Source organism: Thermobia domestica, chromosome 11 (assembly GCF_964235325.1).
Source record: "Thermobia domestica chromosome 11, izTheDome1.hap1.1, whole genome shotgun sequence".
Lineage (NCBI taxonomy): Eukaryota > Metazoa > Arthropoda > Insecta > Zygentoma > Lepismatidae > Thermobia > Thermobia domestica.
Window position 1 is genome coordinate 267,207,393 of NC_137464.1, and position 20,444 is coordinate 267,227,836.

General features: G+C 36.4%; 1 protein-coding gene across 1 annotated transcript in view; it reads right to left on the reverse strand.

The window, feature by feature from the left end:
- Positions 1-20,444, reverse strand: part of Smurf (SMAD specific E3 ubiquitin protein ligase) — a 140,877-nt gene that overhangs the window by 52,848 nt on the left and 67,585 nt on the right. Inside the window, exons 3-4 of the mRNA XM_081732322.1 lie at positions 10,496-10,604; positions 1,346-1,479 (exon numbers count right to left, since the gene is read on the reverse strand). Coding sequence (XP_081588448.1) covers positions 1,346-1,479; positions 10,496-10,604 — 243 coding nt within the window. The remainder of the gene's footprint in view (positions 1-1,345; positions 1,480-10,495; positions 10,605-20,444) is intronic.

Below are 20,444 nucleotides of genomic sequence, written 5' to 3' on the forward strand. Positions count from 1 at the left end.
AAAACGCAAACTTTGTTTTAGGCATTTTTGTGAAAATAAAATATTTCAGGGAATGCGTTTTGTATTTTGTCTTTTTTTTCTTTCCTTAAGCACACTTCAATCTCGCTCACAAAGAAAAAGAGGACTCTCTTTTAAGAGAGTGATGCAAAGATTCTTTTGCTCAGGCGACAGTATTAGAGCATGAATACCGATAATATGAGGTGGATGTTATTGAACTTACATGAACTGATCTTGTACTAGCAAAATTATTGAGCATAAGAGTGGTCAAAGGATGCGATTCTGCACATCCTACCCATCCATCGAGCAGATATAGGCTACTACTTCGAGTTTTTAATTCGCAATACGAAAGACTCAGTTTGAAAATCGGCCATTCCAGTTTTTGTTTCACCCTGGCATCTAAATATCTCTTTCCTTATTCTTGTTATTAATTATTAAGACCCTGACATACTAAAAATAACACAAAATTTACGATGTTTTTCATAAATGAAAGGAGATAATGAAATGCAACTTACCACAATCATAGGTTATTCTACAACAGACTATGAACCTGAAGAATTTTCAGTGTTACCAGAATTACATTTCCACTAAAATCTAAGTTAAGGCAGTCACTAGAATAACGAACTCAACTGCATTTGATTACGTATCATGTTGTTTTGGTATCCTGTGAACTATTTTAAATAGTAGTTGTATTAAGTTTGTAATAAAAAAGTTTTAACATACAGTTATTAAAATTAAATAATAATGTTATTTGAAAAGTAGTTCACAGATTATCAAAACAACATGATACGTAATCAAACGCATTTGAGTTCGTTCCTCTAGTCGCTGCCTTAACTTAGATTTTAAGGGAAACGTTATTCTGGCAATACTGTAATTTCTATGGATGGCAACACTGAAAATCCTTGTTTTATATTTTCTGTTGTAGAATAACATGATCTATGATTGTTGTAAGTTGCATTTCATTATCCCCTTTCACTTATGGGAAACAAGCAAAAGAAAAATTGTAAATTTTGTGTTATTTTTAGTAAGGCATGCTCTTAAGGATTCAATATTAAACTGACCTCACTGGCGGTATGTGGAATATTCCATAAGAACTTAATTATCATGGTTCATAAAAATGCTTACGTTTTCACTTATCCGAATGAGTACAACGCTTATTTGGAACATATGGTTCCGCGTTCGATTTTTGTTAAGCATCTAATATCTACTTGGATATTCTGATAATCAGAATATTTAAAACATTAAAAACTATACTGCCAACATTTTAGTACAGTAACGTACTCCCTCTTAACTTATTAACGGTTTAGTATAAGAGTAGATGTAAACAAGCGACAGAAAGAAGACTTACATCCGGTATCCTTCAGCCTTTGGATGGTGTTTGACATTATCCTCACACACCCAAGAAACCCTCCGCCCTGTTTCTTATGGATCTTCTTGTGATTCCATACGCTGATCGTGATGCCGTCCATTTTGCCCAAGTACCTGAAACAACCATAAAAACAATACTCAATCATTTTGTTTAACTAGCGTTTTAATAGGAACCACTATACTTCCCTTCATGAACGGTGAAGTGACTCAATTGAAGAAACCAAGCCTATAAAGGAGACAAAAGCATATCTTAAGCTGCGTTTTTTTCTGTGGACTCATCTATCGAAACAGCAAGAGTTGCACTCTTTGCTCGATGTTCGCTCGTCATGAACAGAAATTAAATAGAGTATAGAACAAAAATTATATGTTAGGACAGCTTCACAAACATATACGTTTTAAACTCACGAACTCAAGAGTTATTTATACAAAAATTATTTATAAAAAGCACTGGACAATTGTTGATGTAAACCAAAAATATTAATGAAATTACTATCACATACCTACGACATTTCTACGGTTGTCATTTCAAATATTTCGTGACACCTCTGTTAGACAGCCAAAGCGCATCAGAGCGCCGCGGAGCACAGTTTGGGAAACTGCGTTAGGGTATTTCTTCTATAGGAGTTTCTTCATTTAACCACTTAAGCAAATCATACTTACGTGCCAAATGTCTCAGCAATAGTAATAATACTCTCTGGTATATACATCATGCGACTACTAAAATATTTTCTGCATCTCCAGGAACAGAACGACGCACCGCCTGTTTTCGGGACCTCTTTCTTGTTGTACTGGCTTCAACTGGGCATTTGTTGTTTTGTGTATGATGGCATACCATTAAACGAGAATCAGGTGTTCTACAGGAACCTCCGACCCTTTCTTATGTTGGCAAATCCTTCTCTTTTGACTACACGACTGAACTTTGTGTTTTAGGCAATATTTATTTATAGTTATGAGTGGGTAAACTGATTACAGCTGCCGTGTTCCTTCGTGTGTGTAAAGAGTGCTAATACAGAATTGTCTGATATATTCGATTGCAAGTTACGGTGTGTTCAGTATACGTATACGTGTAGATGTATGGATGTATTCCACTGCAACGGCTACAAAGAAATGACATCTTTCTTTTCAAGCATCATTACCATGTTTCAGTTTCTGCTCATTTTCTGGATCCATTCCCTTTCCATGCACTGACTATAGATCATTCGCTCACCTCCAAAAGTGAATTTTACTGAATAAGTTTAAGACAATAAAGAAACGGTTTAAGATGTTTCGTATAATGCAGAAATTTGGGTGCTCAACAATAATAGTGTTAAAACTGCACACCCAAATATCTGCTTTAGAATCTGGTATTACTTCATGTTAACAGCATTTAGTAAATACCACTTTCTAAACTTTATTTTATATTCCTCATTGAAATGGGAGTGAGATTAGCGAAGAAATGAAAATGAAATAAAAGGAGAGGAATGACGTCTCATTGTTTCAGACCGTTCTTTAAAAAAAAAAATAAATAAATAAAATTGGGGCAGCTCTCTTTTATTCTCGTTCTATTATTAGTTTCATTAAAGACACGTCTTCTTGAACCGAAGAATTGCTTTAGGAATTTGGAATTACAAAAAAGTGTAATTCCTTGCAGAGTCACAGAATTTTAGGCCACTCTACAAATTGTTCCTAAATCCTCCATTTCTCACTGATTGCAGCCTATGTAAGACTGCTTAAACTGGATTCCATTCCTAAACCCCTTTATAGAAAAACTGGCATTTCAGTTTCTCACCGAAACACTTTCCCCCATGAAACCAGTGTGATTTTTGCCCGAAGCCGGTATCTATTCTTGTAGTATTTATTTTTTTAAAATTCTCAAAACCCAGTTTTGTTTTTTGCAAAATCTCGGCTAATGCTTCGAAAAATAACAACTGTAGTGCTTGCAAAAATTACTCAAAATTTTTCCTACTAAGTTAATTGATGTTAAACATAAATGTTTTGTAGAAGAAAAAAATACCTATTATAATGCCACTTTTGAGTTACGAAAACCGAGAAACCTTTTGTTGTAGCACCACTGAATGCATTTTGACTGGAACAGATGTGCAATTCTTACAACTTTCATTAGCTGATATAACTTCTCCGAGAGAACGTTCTTCAACCATAAGATATGATGCATTTATTTCAAGTAATTTTATTTCCACGCCTACATTTAATCAGATCATGGAAATACCACCTCCAGCATATATTATGCCGTTAACCCCTTCAGTGCGTAATTTTCAGATGCGAACCGCTGTAAAAAGTGTAGTTTTTTTTTTTTTTTTTTTTTGAGAACTTTGGATGTCGATTCTAAATCTGTTTCAAAATCACTTACATCAGAATCACTAATTAATAACTTTTCCTTGATGTCAGCATCGTTGAAATATCGTTTTGAACCCATTACTGTGCTCTCTGCTCTCAAACAAAACAAAGAATGAAAACTGCAGTTGACGAAGCCCAAACTCTATTTTCTTCCTTTTTCCTCCTCTTCTTTTAATTAAGCAACAATTGAAACCAGCTGAGCGCAAACTCGCTAAATATTGTCGGGATAACATTACTCATACTATGGGCAAGTATATTCGCCATATGCAATACAAAATAGCCAAAGCAAAATGAAAGCGTATATATACGCCATCCGCACAGCAGGTGCCTTTTGAAGATACGAGTTAACTCGCCACTTACACTGAAGGAGTTAAGGAAAGCTGGCGTCCGATAGAAGTTGCACGTAATGTAAACAAAATTAATGGGAAAGTTGTTCCCCAACCAGTGCTATACTCTTTCACGCTATTTGTGGAGACTTGTTATAGTGAGTTGATGTCATTGTCAATTACATTTGCATAACGTTCGTTCTAAAACAGTGAAGGAGAGCCATGAGAGCCATACTTTGTGGTTCTCCGGATTTCAAAAGACAATTTTAATAATAAGCTGTAAGTGTCTTCAAATTGTTGTGTAGTTACTGTAAATAAACATTTACTCATTGATCAGTTTTTTCGTGCACATTTATTCACCAACAGAGAGAAACACTATTTTGAAGCAACCAAGATCACTGACCGCGCTGCTGCCAGCAGTTTAATGCTGAATCTATCAAATTTTTCAAGTGTATTTATTATTATTATTATTTGAAAATCGTGCGTTACAAAGCATCCTGTCATACTATTACAACTGCAGAATTACGATCTGTTAAACGCTCTAAGCTTGTCAGCAGAGTAGTCTATTTTTACAGTGTCTTTGGCAACAGTGCTTCCAAAAGCACCACATCATTTCCTTACCCACACAGCACAAGATTTCCAAGATCAACCTAGGATAATCCTATTCTAAAGTAATACTGTATTTAATCTAGGCTGATACCGCTTTATATGCATCTGAATAAACCTCTTGTTTCAGTTTTTGCTACTTTTTTCTATTTCCGTCAACTTATCTTTCAACTTATGTAACAGAACAAACTCAGGTGATATTTCCTGTGCGGGCCAGGGATACCACTGTTGTCAACATTTAATACAGTCTTTCTATGTACTCGAAATTAACGGATTCAGAACAAACAAAAGGTTACATTTACCTTTAAAGAGTTAGGGCAAAAGTGCAATGAAGAAATGCAACTTGATCAGGCAATGAAACACCGAAAAAACTACAATATATTCCGATGTGTATGCCTATCATTTTCCTGAATATCAATCCCTCTTTCCTTCCTTAATGTATTAATGATAAAAATAAACACCTAACTAGAATAAAACTAGGCTCCTGCTTGTCACGTGAAATACATTTCAATTTTATTTCCTGCATATAACAGTCCACCCCATCTTCCTAGCAGGAAATGTGAATAATTCAGCAGCTGAATACTGCTCAATAAAATCAACAGAAATACATCCGTTCAATGTTCTGACGTAACACAATCATAAAAATATCCTTTCTTAGAAGGCATTTGAAAAATGGAACGAGGAGAGGTAGTATAGAAATGCCTCAATTTTATTAACCATTTGCTGATACACACCTATTATTTTTTTAAAGCGCGCCGTAACAAATGAGTCAGTATTTTGTTTGGATCCATATTTTCCTATTCGCTCCATCTGGTAATGTTTAAAAAAAAAAAAAAAAAATCGATATAACCTACAGAATAACACCTCGACTTATGTAAGTAATGCGTTCCGTAAATCTTTACGTGACTTGATTTTACAAAAGTCGATGTAAGAAATGCAATACTTATTATTGCTATACAGGGTCCGCCAAAAAGACCTCTTGTATTAGGAGAGGGCGCTGTGAGAGTTATAGTGGGCATCAATCGATAGCGGTATACGTGCCACTTTCAGTAGTCGCAATGGCGTGGCGTGGCGTGGTGAGCATCGTACGTTTGTTGTGGGGGAGTATATTCATAATTGTTGTTCTGTGATCACTACTCAGCAGGTATCTTGCATTCGGTCCGGACTTTGGCCGACATGATTCTTTTTCGGGAAGAAAGACTATTCAAGTTTCACTATCAAACTTTAGAGCGACAGGTTCTGCACTGAGGGGAAAAAAAATCGCCTGACCGCCCTGTTGAAGTGTTGAACCCTTTGGACATTGTTGGATGGATGCTCTCACACGGGCCACATATTTCAGCGTTGCTACGGTCAGAGGTCGGCCAGGCATGCAGAACTGTTGCTCTGAAGTTTGATAACGAAACTTGAATAGTTTTTTCTAATCAGAACAGAATCATGTCTGCCAAGACGGAAGCGAATACGAAATGCCAGCTGAGTTGTAATTACAGAACCATCATTACGAATACACTGCTTCACAACAAGCGTACGATGCTCACCGTGCCACGCCATTGCGACTACTGACAATGCCACGTATACCGCTATTGATCGATACCCCCTCCGCCGTCGTTTCCCCAAAACAACTCACCCTGCGTCCTCTCCAAATACAGGAGGTCTTTTTGCTGGACCCTGTATGAATATAACTTCATGTAGCAACATTTACTAGGATATAAACTATAAAAGTATGAAAATTATACATCATTGGTATTCTACGCTATTGGCAAGTCAACTAAAAACTTCCATGCACCACGGTCTTCAGCTAACCTCTTCGTCTTAGCCTCTTTCGCCTCCTCCCTTTTTTTCTGCTACTATACCCTCTAGCACGTCCCACGTAAGTTTCTCTCAACCAATATCTAAACAGTTTCTCTTCCTCTTTTCACTTACATCTAAAATTGTCCTTTTCTCCCTTTACTATTTCTAACACTTCCTCAATAGTTCTCCGTTTGGTCCATTAATTCTCACCGCTCCTCTCCACGCCCACACTTCCACCAGATAGAGGAGTAAAAATTATACAAATTAAAAAATACTAAACAGAAAAGTTATATTAGGTATGTCGCTGGATACTGAAATGCATTTCCAAGTAACAAAAGCTGCGGACATTTACACACGCTAATAGTTCTAATTTTTTTTTAGTTTATTGCGTAACTAAACTGACGTACCGGGAGAGGTACTGTATTACTATGAACCATTATTTTTAGCTTTAACTCCTTACTGAATTCCAATATATACTGGATAAAACAATGGAGATATATGTATGAGAACCATTCAAAATATTATGACGTATGCATATGCGGTCAGTAGGATTATCCACTTATGTCAATGGCGGCAACAGGAGGGTTTTAGGATGCAAGTTGCACCCATGAGACAGTTTAGGGAAACAATTTTCAACTGAAAATGGCAAAATCGAGATTTAATTATACAGTAATGATGCTTTAAGAAACTCTACATTGGATAAAATTTATTCTACAGAGCAAGCCACCTATCACAACCAACTTCGGTCTCATCTACTACTATTTTCGCCCAAGCACTCATCGATCTAGAGAAAGCGTACGATAGGGTGTTACGGTAACTGAAGAAAAAATGAATTCCGAACGTATAAATGGATGTATGTAGGTCAGGAGTGAAGAGCGTATGTGGAATAACAGATGAGCTCGCAGTTAAAGTGGGATTTTATCAGGGATCTAGTCTTAGCCCATATTTTTCTGCAGTTATGATGGACGAGTTTGCAAAGGATATTTAGGAATTAGAACTTTGGAACATACTATTTGCGGACGGACTCGTGCTGCTGAGTGAAACTAAGAGAAATTAGAACCTAGAGAGGAGCACTGGAGAGCAAAGGGTTTACAATTAGTAAAACTAAGGCACTATATATATCTACATTACCCATTCAGCAAAAACTAAATCGGATATACAAGAATACGGTTGAACGAAGAAGAGGTGATAATTAAGACATTCAAGTACTTGGGGTCAACACTCCAGAAAAATGAAGAAACAGAGGAAGATGCAAACGGGAGAGTTAACAGCGATAGGACAAAATGGAAAGGAGCAACAGGAGTACTGTCTCACCGTAAGGTACCAGTAAGTCTTCAAGGAAAAGTTAACAAAATAGAAGTAAGACCTGCAATATTATACGAGGGCAGAATGTTGGATGTTGAGGAAGAGAGGAACATAAGGTAGATGCTGCGGTGGATAAAGTGGAATGACACTGAAGAACAAAATTAGGAATTAAGTGATCCGAGGAACAGCAAAGGTGAGATCAGTAGCGGGAAATTGCTAGAAAGTAAACTTCGATGGTTTGGGCATGTATAAAGACTACCTTTGGAATATGTAGTTCGCCGAGTGGATGCTACAGAACTGAAGGGGAAACGAGTGAAAAAGCTAACCAAAGAAGGAGATTGATAATGTAAAGGAAGATACAGCGCAGTGTAGTGTCTCGTGGATACGACAAGCCAGAGAAAGGTACATGTATCAGCGATTCATAAAGTTCTTAGAAGAAGTAGGTTTAGGGTATTGCGCCCAAGTATCTGAGGGAGCGGAATGGACACTACTGGTTAGTGGTAAGCCTTACCTAGATATTTTTGCTAGTTTTCGCTTTACAACCAAGAAGCTTCGATTAACCAGTTTCTAACAGAATAATCTGAAGAACATGATTAGAAAGAAAACTAGGGAATTGATGGACAAAAATATTGAAGGAGCCGAGTGGCACCGTACGGACGGATCAGTAGTGGCGATTGTTTATCCTCTGGTCTTTGGTGTAGATACTTCAAACAATACTTGATAGTATACAGTCATAGTATAATTTATATGGTAACTTCAACATGAAACTGAGAAACATCCATTAATGAAGAATTATGCTTTGATATTTAGAATTGGCATTTAAATGTAAGTCTTAAAAAAAAGTATCAAATACAAACGATGAGTGCGAAGTCTCTCCAATGATTTCTTTCATTATATCACCACTTCTTACCAGTCCTTCCACATCCTTTTGTACTTCATGTGCCATCCATTCCTTATTCTTCCTCTTAGACTTTTCTACCATTTTCATAAGCATTTGCTTAGGTAACAGTTTTCATTGTTTCTACATACACAATTCTTCATACCAGTGGGGCTTCCTTCTACTCTTTTCTGCTTTAGTTTTATTTCTGATTATTTCATCAAACAGTGAAAGTACAAGTGAATTTTCGCAGTTATAATTAAGTATTCAATCTTCGAGGATTTTGTCCCAAAATTACTTATGTCTTCTGTTTATTTTCATCTTATGCTACACTGCACTGTAGTCTATTAAATGTTCGTTTGAAAACCTATGAAAAGTAAGTTATTCGTATGGAACGCATTAATTATCATATAAATGTCTGTGTAAGCAAATTTTGTTAAAATTCATAATTTTTAAACACTATGGACGAAATACGATTATGAATTGGTTGTAACGATATTATACAAAGGAGTAATCATCGGAATATACTTTGAAGAGAAGGAAAAGAACTTTACTGGTAGTAGTCTTATTTCGAATAATATATTTGAATTGGAAAGTTCGACATATAGTACAAATGGTTGATCCTTTAGATAAAACTGGTTTAATAAAAGACTACTGATTACTGGTGTACTTGCACAGCAACCTGTTATTGACTTAGCATTTACCTTTTAACACTTGACACTACAAGTCCCAGGTGGGCTTTGGCCTCTTCCACTATTTGCCTCCACTCTTTCAGTTCTCTGCATTTTTCTTTCCATTCTCAAACCTTCAATTTTTTCAAATCACTTTCTACTCTGTTCAGCCATCTAGCTTTTGGCTTTTCTTTTCTTTTCTTTTGCTGAGATTTTATAACATTTAGTAAAGCATTAATTTTAACGGATCAACAACTACATTTCATTATGCCTGTTGTATCTCCAGCTTCTGTTCTCAACAAGCTTTGCATACAATCACTGTGAACTATTACTCTGTTCAATGTATTATATAAATTTGATGTTCTACAGAAACAGAAGCAAGATAATACAGCAGCGAAAGCCAAAGCACAGAACATTTTGAACCATTTACTTCGTTTAAGAATTCGCACTAGTTGTTCTAACACATGTTTTGAGGACACTTTTCGTTAAATGCGAACGTTAATGTTTAGAGGATTGAAATTTCAAAAGGAAGTACCAATAATAAACAATACTGTACCCCAGTTGACTTCTGTGAAAGAAATACACGGTGTTACAAAATTTCGTCACCATACTTTGGGAATTGATTCCTAACATTCAAGACAGAAAAAAAAAAAATCATATGGATCTGTGGTTGGAAGTGCATAGTTTTGTAGCTATAGGGTGCTGAAAACGTAAAAATAGGTCCATAATTCCACTACTATAGGGCCGATTGTAGTCGGGTCAAAACATCACTGAGGAACTAGTATGTGAACTATCCAAATATATATCTTTAAGAACCTCCGGTAATGCACTATCATGTTTATAGAAGCTATTTGGGAGTACTTGATCACTCTCCACCTACCTCTCTAAAAATTGGTGTACAAGTACTGGAGCATTCTTAAACATGGATATTTGGATAGTTCATAGACCAATTCCTCAGTGAAGTCTTCACCCGACTATGATATGTCCCATAGTAGTGGAGCTATGAAATTTTGAAGGTCACTTCTTTCAAGTTTTCGGCTGAGCAAAGGTCCATATGATTTTTTCTTTTCTTCTTATTTTGATGTGAGAAATTGTTTCCAAAATATTGAGATATTCTTGTAACACCCTGTATACGGTCACGCAATATTATATATGCTGACAATAACATATCCACTAATTACAGACTATATTTTATATTTTGTGAATGAATGAATGATACTTACAGGTCATAGTGTTGATTCCACTTAGGGTCCAAGGTGGATTTGCACGTATCCGTGCTATGGCACTGCCCTGATCCATCGACGCTGATTTTTGCAAAAGGGTCCGGTAGCCCTGAAACAATTCATTACACAAATATTGTAAAACCATTAAGTATAATAAACCATAAATACATACTGTAATATTATTTAAATGTATCACATACACTGGTAACATCTGAAAGCATCAACCTCATGTAAGCAATAAATGGGGATATATTTCATAGCTAAGTTTTAAAACCAATTTATCAGGGAAGAGAACGTAACTTGTACAGTACAACGATGGAATCCAATATGTTGATCACAGATAAATATCTAAAAACAGTCGACCCACATAGCCCTTGGTGAGTTATTTAGTTTCACACTCCGTTCCGAATACCTAAGGATCTTTCGAAGTATTTTCCTTTTACTTACTCAAACATAACAGTTTTTTTTTAAATTGAAATAGGTACATAGAATGTGCAAAATGCTATAAAATGAACTCTTTGTGGATCGTCTGAAATTGGGAGGAGCACTTCATAACGTCAACCGTCGGGCACTCAAATCTCTACAATCTGGAGGACATTGAAACAAGTGAATATGTCTCAGTTCATTTAACATAGGAATATCTAATTTTCCACTTCGAAGGGCTTCTTGCATAGCGAAATTGGCAAGCGTACAGAGCATGCTGCCACGATATCGAATGATATACAGTATATATATATATATATATATATATACAGTATATATATATATATATATATATATATATATATATATATATATATATATATATGTGCATGTGAAAGTATTAACAATTCCATGACGGATTGTAGTGTGTTGTCCACACAACGTTAGCTACAAGCTGGGCGCTCAAAAATGGGTGTGGATTTATCTGCGTCGACCCTTCCACAGCACCTGTTGAACGCTAGACAGGTCATATTGTAAACTGCCTTTTGCCTTCCTGACTTTATTCACCCGAAGACCACAACAAACTCTTCAGGATACAGTGGCCACGTAAACACCGCCCCTTGATATGCTGAATGACAAGCCTTGCTTCAATCTGTATAATACAGTGATGGCCGCATACTCTTACAGGCTATCGTGCATAAATATATCCCGTCAGCGTGAAATGTCAGGTGTTATTGAGTACAACATGCGATCTCGGTCACTACGCATTAAGGGACACCTTAACAGTGGTTACTATGTCAGAGAAGTGATAGGAGAGAATACCCGACCAAGTGTATTCCAGAATGTACAAGCCTCTTCGAGGAATTTCTGCTTCGTTGGTCTACACGGTCGCCTGACATGTCGACCATCGAATACGTGTTTGATACATTGTGTGTCACGGGTCTTCCATCAGACGGTGACAATGTCTTGTGAACCCGCAAACAAGCAGCATGGAAGGAAATTACTCAGGATCACAAACAAGCCCCGACATCAAGTAACTGATTACAGCACGTAGACGCTTCAATCAATACAATGTATCAGATCTGGATGCGTCGTTCCCACCTAAAATTGTAATGATTTCTGTATAGTCATGTAACGAAGCTCTGCTGACTTTCAAATCCTTTCACATGTGTCTTTCTTGGTCTGCAAGTTTCACTTGGATTTAAAGAGCTTTTGTTCTCAACTATTTATACTTTTGCTCAAAGTTCTTCCAGCATCTCCCAATTGGATCGCTACCAGTGGCCAGCTCTGTAAAACCTTCACAAACTGTTTCACAAAGACTCCTGATTTCATATTTTTCACGGTAATAAATGAAAACTAAAAATACAGATTGACATTCAAAAATTCGCCAAGTGATAATTCAGATTGCTGTCGTTCGGAGTGCATTTTCAAATTTACTGCATTGGAGTACTACTGTTTTCTGGTGGCGCCGTTATGCTTTGATGGCAATGTACTCCATAATCAGTTTTTGGATCTTGCTTGCACCTGCTAACGGGCGTCCTTCTCATTTTACTATTTATTTGGTGAATTTAGGTAGTTACTTTCGTTAAATATATTCAGTTCATATCACCATCCCATTTTCGAATATCTGGAGTTCCTCAGGTCCAGATGTTGCCGAATTTTGAATTTCAATGTGTTGTGATAGTTTTTAGTCATTGCTATATTTCACGAGAAAGACAAAAGTAAGACTAAAAAACTATTGAGTAGACAGCTGTATTTATTGCAAAGAGCAAATCTTAGTTTCTCTTTTTTTAATTATTGGAAAGCGTCCAGTTTTCAATTTCGATTTTTTTTTTTTTTTTTTTTTTTTTCCGGAGCTACCATGCTTCAGATCTTGAGTTCTGAATATAAATGTCAAATGCTTCTGTTTCATCTTTCAAGTTTCACCCTGACACACATCTAATCACATCGAGATTGTTTTCCAATCATAACGAGCTTTCGCGTCTGGTACTTACTGTTACGGTTACGAGAAACTGTATCGCAGTTTCAAGTTTTATCGGATTTTTTTTTTTTTTTTTTTTTAATGCCCTTGAACTTTCGAATGAGGAAAACAAACAAGGCGGCGCAAATATCCGAGTGATAATCATTGACCTTCGGAATGCATTCAGCGCCGAACAGGCTTTTGACGACAGGTTAACGAGGAGCTTCCTCAGAAGAGCAGGAGGGAAAGGGGAAGACCATTCTGGGAACTTTGCGTCCACGTCCTTGCATTTTTGCCACGACTCGGAAAATTTCCTGGATATAAGTGAGATAACAAGAATCGGGAACTAGTTGCAGCAGAACATTCACCTCTGGAGGTCTGATCTCGAACAAATGTCATATGAGGTAACAGGCACTGTATGTGAGGTATTTCCTCCTACTTTACTAACCACTCTAGAAATAAAGTATTTCGCTTTTATTATAGGAATTTTTAATCGACAACGCCTACAGTTATCGACTGCAATTTTTGCTGTGATACCTGTCAACAGATGAAGGACAGTCGATCTATAAGATTCTCCATTTTGGATGAACGTGTTGGAAAGGTACGTGTTTGGAAGGAGGCTCTATAAATCCCACTGCCCGTCGTGTAGTTCTCCACAAATGTCTCTTGTCTTTACACGTAGAAACTGCAGTTAAAGCAATATAGAGCGCAAAAACACAAAGCCATTTGGTACAGACATGCTTACTCGCATCTAGCCAGGTCGCGAATTTCTTTCACGGGTGTTTTAGGATCAATAAATGTTTTAAGTTTGTGGAGAAGTTAATATCTACAACTACAGAATCCCCATTAGGCCATAAAACAGGAACGATATAGCCTTCAGGTTAATGATGCGACAGGTTTTTGCTGAACTAACTATAATGTGCACTACATATCGGAATATATCAGAACAATTTGTAATTCCACGAATTCCAACGTTTCTCAGACCTTTCACTCGATGCAGCACGTTCGACACTGTTTAAAGCAGTGGTGATTTCAAGGGGTGGCAATGATATTTCCGTGTCATGTATTCGATCACGCTCAATATATTGACATTTCTCTCCAGTCATCATCACTGGTTTAGAGGCAAGAATATCAAACTCGCGGCCCTTGGTTCATCCCCCTCAAAAGAACACACACAATTTACAAAATTTGAAGGATTCGTTTACATGAGTTCCTCCCGCCCTCTTCGATTTCCAGTAACCCTAAACTTATATTGTGTGATTTCCACGTTCGGTAGTACGTGTCAGTGTGAACAACTTTAATCACTTACGGAAACGTACAAGTCCCTAGGGAGATTCAATTTAACATTAATATGTCCTTTGTTCTGAAAATCGCTAGTCCAAGGAGCATGCCTCCAGACATCGGAAAGCTGGTTGTAGGAAAACACATGTCAGGTGTCGAAAAAGAAACAATAGGTATCCATCTATTGCCTGGATTTCCTTATCTTTCTTTAAAAACCTACACAAAATTAGCTATAATTTTATGTATTTACTAACTTTTTAAATACATCACTAAGTATGAAAATGGCTTTTTTTTCTTGTGCCCTGCACGCTGACGTCTGGTAGTAGGGTGCCTGTTTGTGGTGGACATCTGTCCGTGCGTTTTCTCAGGGTATTCGTTTTTCCCGCATGCTCATTCCACCGACTTTCTCGCTCATCCTAAAGGGTATATTTGTGGGACGTTAAACGGGAAGATTTTCTTGCAGCCTACACTATTGTACATTGGCATCTATTTGACCCGCTAGAAATGCCTGGTTTAGACGACACATTTCCCAAGGCACTGGGTAGAACGAGATGGTCCGATACCCACCTACTTCTCCAGATCAAAGTTCTAGATTATATCAAGGATATTTTCTACGACACCAAAGTCTATCCATAATCTCTGAGAACGCATTAATGCAGCCTCTGATAACATAACATTAGATATTCTGAAGCACAAATGAATGGAATTTGAACACTACGCGCAATGGAATGCATGAGGACAAAACTTTTACTTCAGATGTATGTTTGAGGAATATATGTTCTTTGTTGGCTCAAAAACCCCTGTTCGATACCCGGTCGAAAAGGTGTACAAGTTTTTCCAGACCAGCCATCTTAAATGAGGTTTTTCCTGGGTTGTCCTTATTCGTATCAAAGGCCAGGTTGGTATCTAACAATGATCCCAATCCGATTCCTTTCTTCCTGTTCAGTTCCTCGGGTCAGGGACGTCATCCCTCATTCGCGACGGTCTAACATGGTCATAGGTGTTGAAAGCCAATAAATCTAACGAGTAATCCTAATCCAAACGCATTATAACTTCTACTCAAATAGATGTGAAAAAAAGAATGTACGAAGCAAATATCGACCCAGGCATATTCTGCAATACGATAAGATGAACGATGTTGTCAAATCAACAGATATACAGTGACGGATTCAAAGGGGGGCTGTACGGCTATAGCTACCCCCCCCCTCTTGACGCTCAGGTATACACTGGATAAAATGGGCTTCAATACTGCTTTACACGGGATAAAGCGGCAAAATATGATTTAGCCCTTCTCTTGATCATATCCTGGACCCGTCCATATTTATATATATATATATATATATATATATATATATATATATATATATATATATATATATATATATATATATATATATATAATATATATCAGGGTTGGCAAAAACCATGGTTTTTATTTTAAAAAACTTTTTTTTTTTTTTGTTTAAACCAGGTTTTTATGGTTTAAATGATTTGCTCTATATATTCATATCATATATGGACAGAAATAAGCTTGTTTCGCCTTGATGTTATTATGCAACAACCGGGTTATGCTGGAAGGGATCACATAAGCTTAAAGCGGAATAAAAACCGCTTCTCGAGTTACATCCGAGAGAAATTGTCCTCCATTTGAACTCAGAACCAGGACTAATTGGCCACAAATGCGATACGTCTGCCGACTCACTCACGAAGGAATCCTGATAAAAAAAATAAATAAATAAATAAATAAAAAAATACGTTGTACTGATCTTTACATGCTTCTTAATATAACTGTCAAGAGTCATTTCAGAAGGACAAAAAGATAAACAGTTGCACAAGTGAAACCATTACACAGAATTATATATGAACAATTTCAAAGTACTACGGAGTACAGAAGAACTAATTTAGTTCAAGTTAGTTAACAATGACTTTTATTGGTCCAAATTAAAGAAATACACCAACTTAATCTGCAAATCAATAAGAAAAGTGAATAAAGATACGAATTATTTGAGTCCACTTTGGCTCAGACTCATTTATACATAAATAGATAACAAATATACTTATTTCACTAAATGCCTCTCGTGGGGTCTGTATGACCCCCCTATACCCACACAAAAAGTACGGCATTTTCGATTTATTTTATCAATAGTAAACATTGAAACGAAACGATATTTATAATGTTTCTTTGATTGCAATTACATAATAATTACAAAAAAAATCACAAAACATTTATAAACTTACATAAAAAAAGTTGCTTTTGTAGTATAATCTTTTTGAGTAATGAATGGGGAATTTAGGTCTGAATATAATACGAATAATTACGGGAGTGAAACGTGATAACCCACAAATGTGTGTTCATCAAGATTTTACAAACACTTACACTTTTACGAACTTTTTTTTGTTTTTTGGTTTAAACCAGTTAGTATTTTTGAAAAAACCAGCTGGTTTAAACCTTGGTTTAAACCAGCCAACCCTGATTATATATATAAATGTTAGTAGATCACATTACTACGTATAGCAAATTATATGTAAAATGAAAACCCTAGAGATTAAACTTGCTACAGTTTTGCAAGCTAAGGCCGTTACACTATTACGAAAATTAACGATTTAAATATCTCTACAATATTAATAACACAACTGAGGTAAACAGAGACACACACATAAAAGTAATATTAACATTACGATCATAAAATACGGATTAATGAAATTATGAGAGGTTGAAAAGATTTTTTTTAATGTGTATACAAATATGAGTACTATGTCTGACCGCTTAGATTAGGGTTTCTAAACCTGGAAGTCACGAAGATAAGCAGAAGAGAGAAATCTAATTAGAATACCTGAAAATATTTTTAAATATTATTTTGAATTTTGTTATGATAGGCACTTTACTTTTATACATACTATTATGAACAACAAAAAATAGGCCTCCTAAACATTTTCAACAGGTTGCAGAGTTGTTTAAACATCGATTTAAATAAAAGAGGTACAATATAAAACTAATAAGAATTTCCTATTAAAATACCAGAAAAATACAAATGCAACAAAACCTGCATATTGAAATACAATTAAAATTGAAAGCTAATGAGATTCCTGAACATGGTGTGAGGGAATGTCCGATTCAATCTTTGTGACGCACATTATCAAATCATTTAAAATATTGAGTAAGTTTTTAACAACTGTCCAAGTTTTTTTAAACCAAAATTAGAAATCACTTTTTATCATATGATCCAAAATTAAGGAAGTTATGAAGTTTTAAAATTTTCCAACGGCCTCCATTTTGAAACGGTATGACGGATCGATTTCGATATTTGTAACATGAATGAACTGACCAAATTTGGTTTTAATTCATTTGCTTTTCGGGAAGTTACTGTATCCACTATATACTAGAAATGGATTCTACTGTTATAGAAACAGACGTATATCGTGAGATCTCCGCAATAGGCATATTAAAAATCCCACACAAGCTTATTACAAACAGAAATTATACGGGGGTCGCTGACAAGAGGATGTGAAATTAGGGTTGCCAACTCAAAAAAAAAAAAAAAAAAAACGCACCCCCTCAAAATTCCCTATGATGTAGGTCTAACTGTGAAGTATCCCTGTTCGGACCCATCCATGGGAAGGAAATGTACTACCGTGAACAAAAGTTCATTAGCACTGTATTCTGCATATCCTTAGTAAATTCACTAACACGCTTAATCGATATATTGTGCTATAAATGAGAAACTGAAATCGGCATTGATCACTTTATTGTTTTTACCAGTAACTGCCACTTCTTTAAAATTATCGAAACAGATAAACAAAAGTGTATTAATTTTTACGTGACAATTTTGGATTTGGAAAATGAAATTTATTCTCTTAACTTCTACTTTAACTACAAGAAATTGCTTTAAGAAGTCCATTTTCACTCTTAATAAATGTATAAAATTCCTTACAAGTAAATTTTAAATTTTTTCTGATATAGTCCCTGTCATCTCATTAAAATTATCTAAACAAATGATCAAAACATATTAATCGTTGATAGATGGTGAAAGGTGACAGTTCTGGATTTACAGAATGAAAATTACTTTTTAAATCTATACTTTGAACTAGATGAAATTGCTTCGAACTAGATACAAATTTGAAAAAAAAAGAAAAGTCATAAAGGGGTTGATAAGAAGTTTGTACCGGTCACCGGCTTTAATCAAAATAACAGCAATATTTCCGGTAGAGACCTGCACGGGCCGAATTTTTCGTCCCGAGCCCAATCCAGCCCGAACGTAGCTAGGCTTGGCCCAGCCCGGGCCCGAAAATTTTGGCGATTTTCGGCCCGAGCCCAGCCCGGCCCGATAAGCTTTTTAAAATTCTTGGCCCGGCCCGGGCCCGATAAATTTTAAAGTTTTTGGCCCAACCCCGGCGCGACAATTTTTTTAAAAAATTAGCTCGAGCCCCAATCTTTCTCAAAATTTAGTACTAAATTTGACCTAACCCTCAGAAACATTTTCTAAACTCTGGTTCACAACCTGACGCTTCCTCCCGAATGGTACTATTGCCTCCTAGAACTTTGCCTGTCATCGAGAGGACAAAAATTCCATTCCCTGTAACAAAGATCTAACTTAATTGATTTTTAGCATAAAGTGAAGATGGCAATATTGTTTAGCGACAGGCAAAACATTCCCACCCCTTCTTGTTATATTTTGAGTTCAGTGAAGGTCAAGGTCAGAGCTCAATTTGCCGCATAATGCCTGCAATCCTCTATAGTGAAAGTGGAGCCGCTAAGCAACACAAACTGTAAATAGCTAGTGCATTCTTTGTAACATTTTTCATGGAAACACTTCTTCAACGTTTGGATTTTTCCAATTATCGTTTAACGCAAGTCAATAATTATTAAAGAATTGCAATTGATCGGCCCCAGCCCAGCCCGACTTGAAGAGAAATCAGTGTCGGCCCGCCCAATCCCGGCCCGCGGGCCGGCAGGTCTCTAATTTCCGGCCAGGCCAGTGAAAACCGGCCAGTTGGCAACCCTAAAAAATGGGGGTCGTGATAGGAATTAGGTTGAGAACCACTAGGTTAGATGGATTCTTATAGGTATAAGGATCATAACGCCGATTTCCCGTAGTAAGCATCGCCAGTTTTTAATTTTCTTTTATTTTTTTAATGATCTACCATATACTGAATAGAGGACAAGATTCAAGGATAACCTAGTTGGATGTTTGAATATCAAGATTATATTTAATTGTTCTGCAGAGATGTAGGTAAAAAGAATGCTACATATTCGGGACAAAACAATCAGACCCATTGGGCTTATCAACACAAGGTTGCACACTTCATGACTTTGGTACAGAGAACACCCCAGTTGCCCTTACGAACCGCTGATCCACATCTGGACGAAGATAGAACGATATAATAAACTCAACGGGAGACTTTTGCATACAAAAAGTTAAGTAAAAAATATAATTAAGACTTTGTATCAGCCGAAGTGCCAACCATAAATGATCACGATCTAAAATTTCCTTTCGATGGAGAGTGCTAAGTTCGTGGGTGAAAGTATTCTCTTGTGAAAAAAAACAAACCTCGGTTAAATAGATCGAAACAATTACTGGGAATCGTCTGGCCAATTGACGACTTCTTGTAATTAACCCATCCGCATCTTCTACGGTCGAGCTGTTAAGACGAAAAAGTTCTATTCTAAGAAGTATTCGTCGACATATGATAAACGAATATTCACATCGTAAAAAAGGGTCGTTATCGCGGTCTCAAGCAAGATGCGCTGACGATGCTGAAGTGACAATCAGCAGGAAGAGAAGAAGCTCTCGCTAAAGAGTTTGTTTTAAAGTTTAACCTCAATTTTCACGACAGGATTAATACAATGCTTATTGCATTTTAATGAGCTTCGTAACCGATCCACCAAAAATCTTTTGAAACCCTTCAAATATATAAATAATAGTATAGTAATAAAAATAAAATAATGCATCTGTCAGTCTGTGTGTCTGTCATCAACTTTACCATTAAAAAAAAAAAAAAAAAAAAAACGAATAGGTTTTCAAAAAAATCTAATCATGCACGAAGCACTGTTTTTGATTTTCGGCTCGGGAAGGGGACACGAGGAAGTCAAAATGTATGCATCAAAAATGATAAATAGCCAGGACGACGGATGTTAGTTTCAAATTCGTAGTTTTCGGGATCACTGAGATGAATAGTAGCACTACCGACGCTGTTCCAGCCAAAGTTTAGTATCTATTTCCATTGTTATGGGGAAGGGAGGGACATAAAATGTCCAAATTGGAGGCCAAGGTCTGCTTGATAATA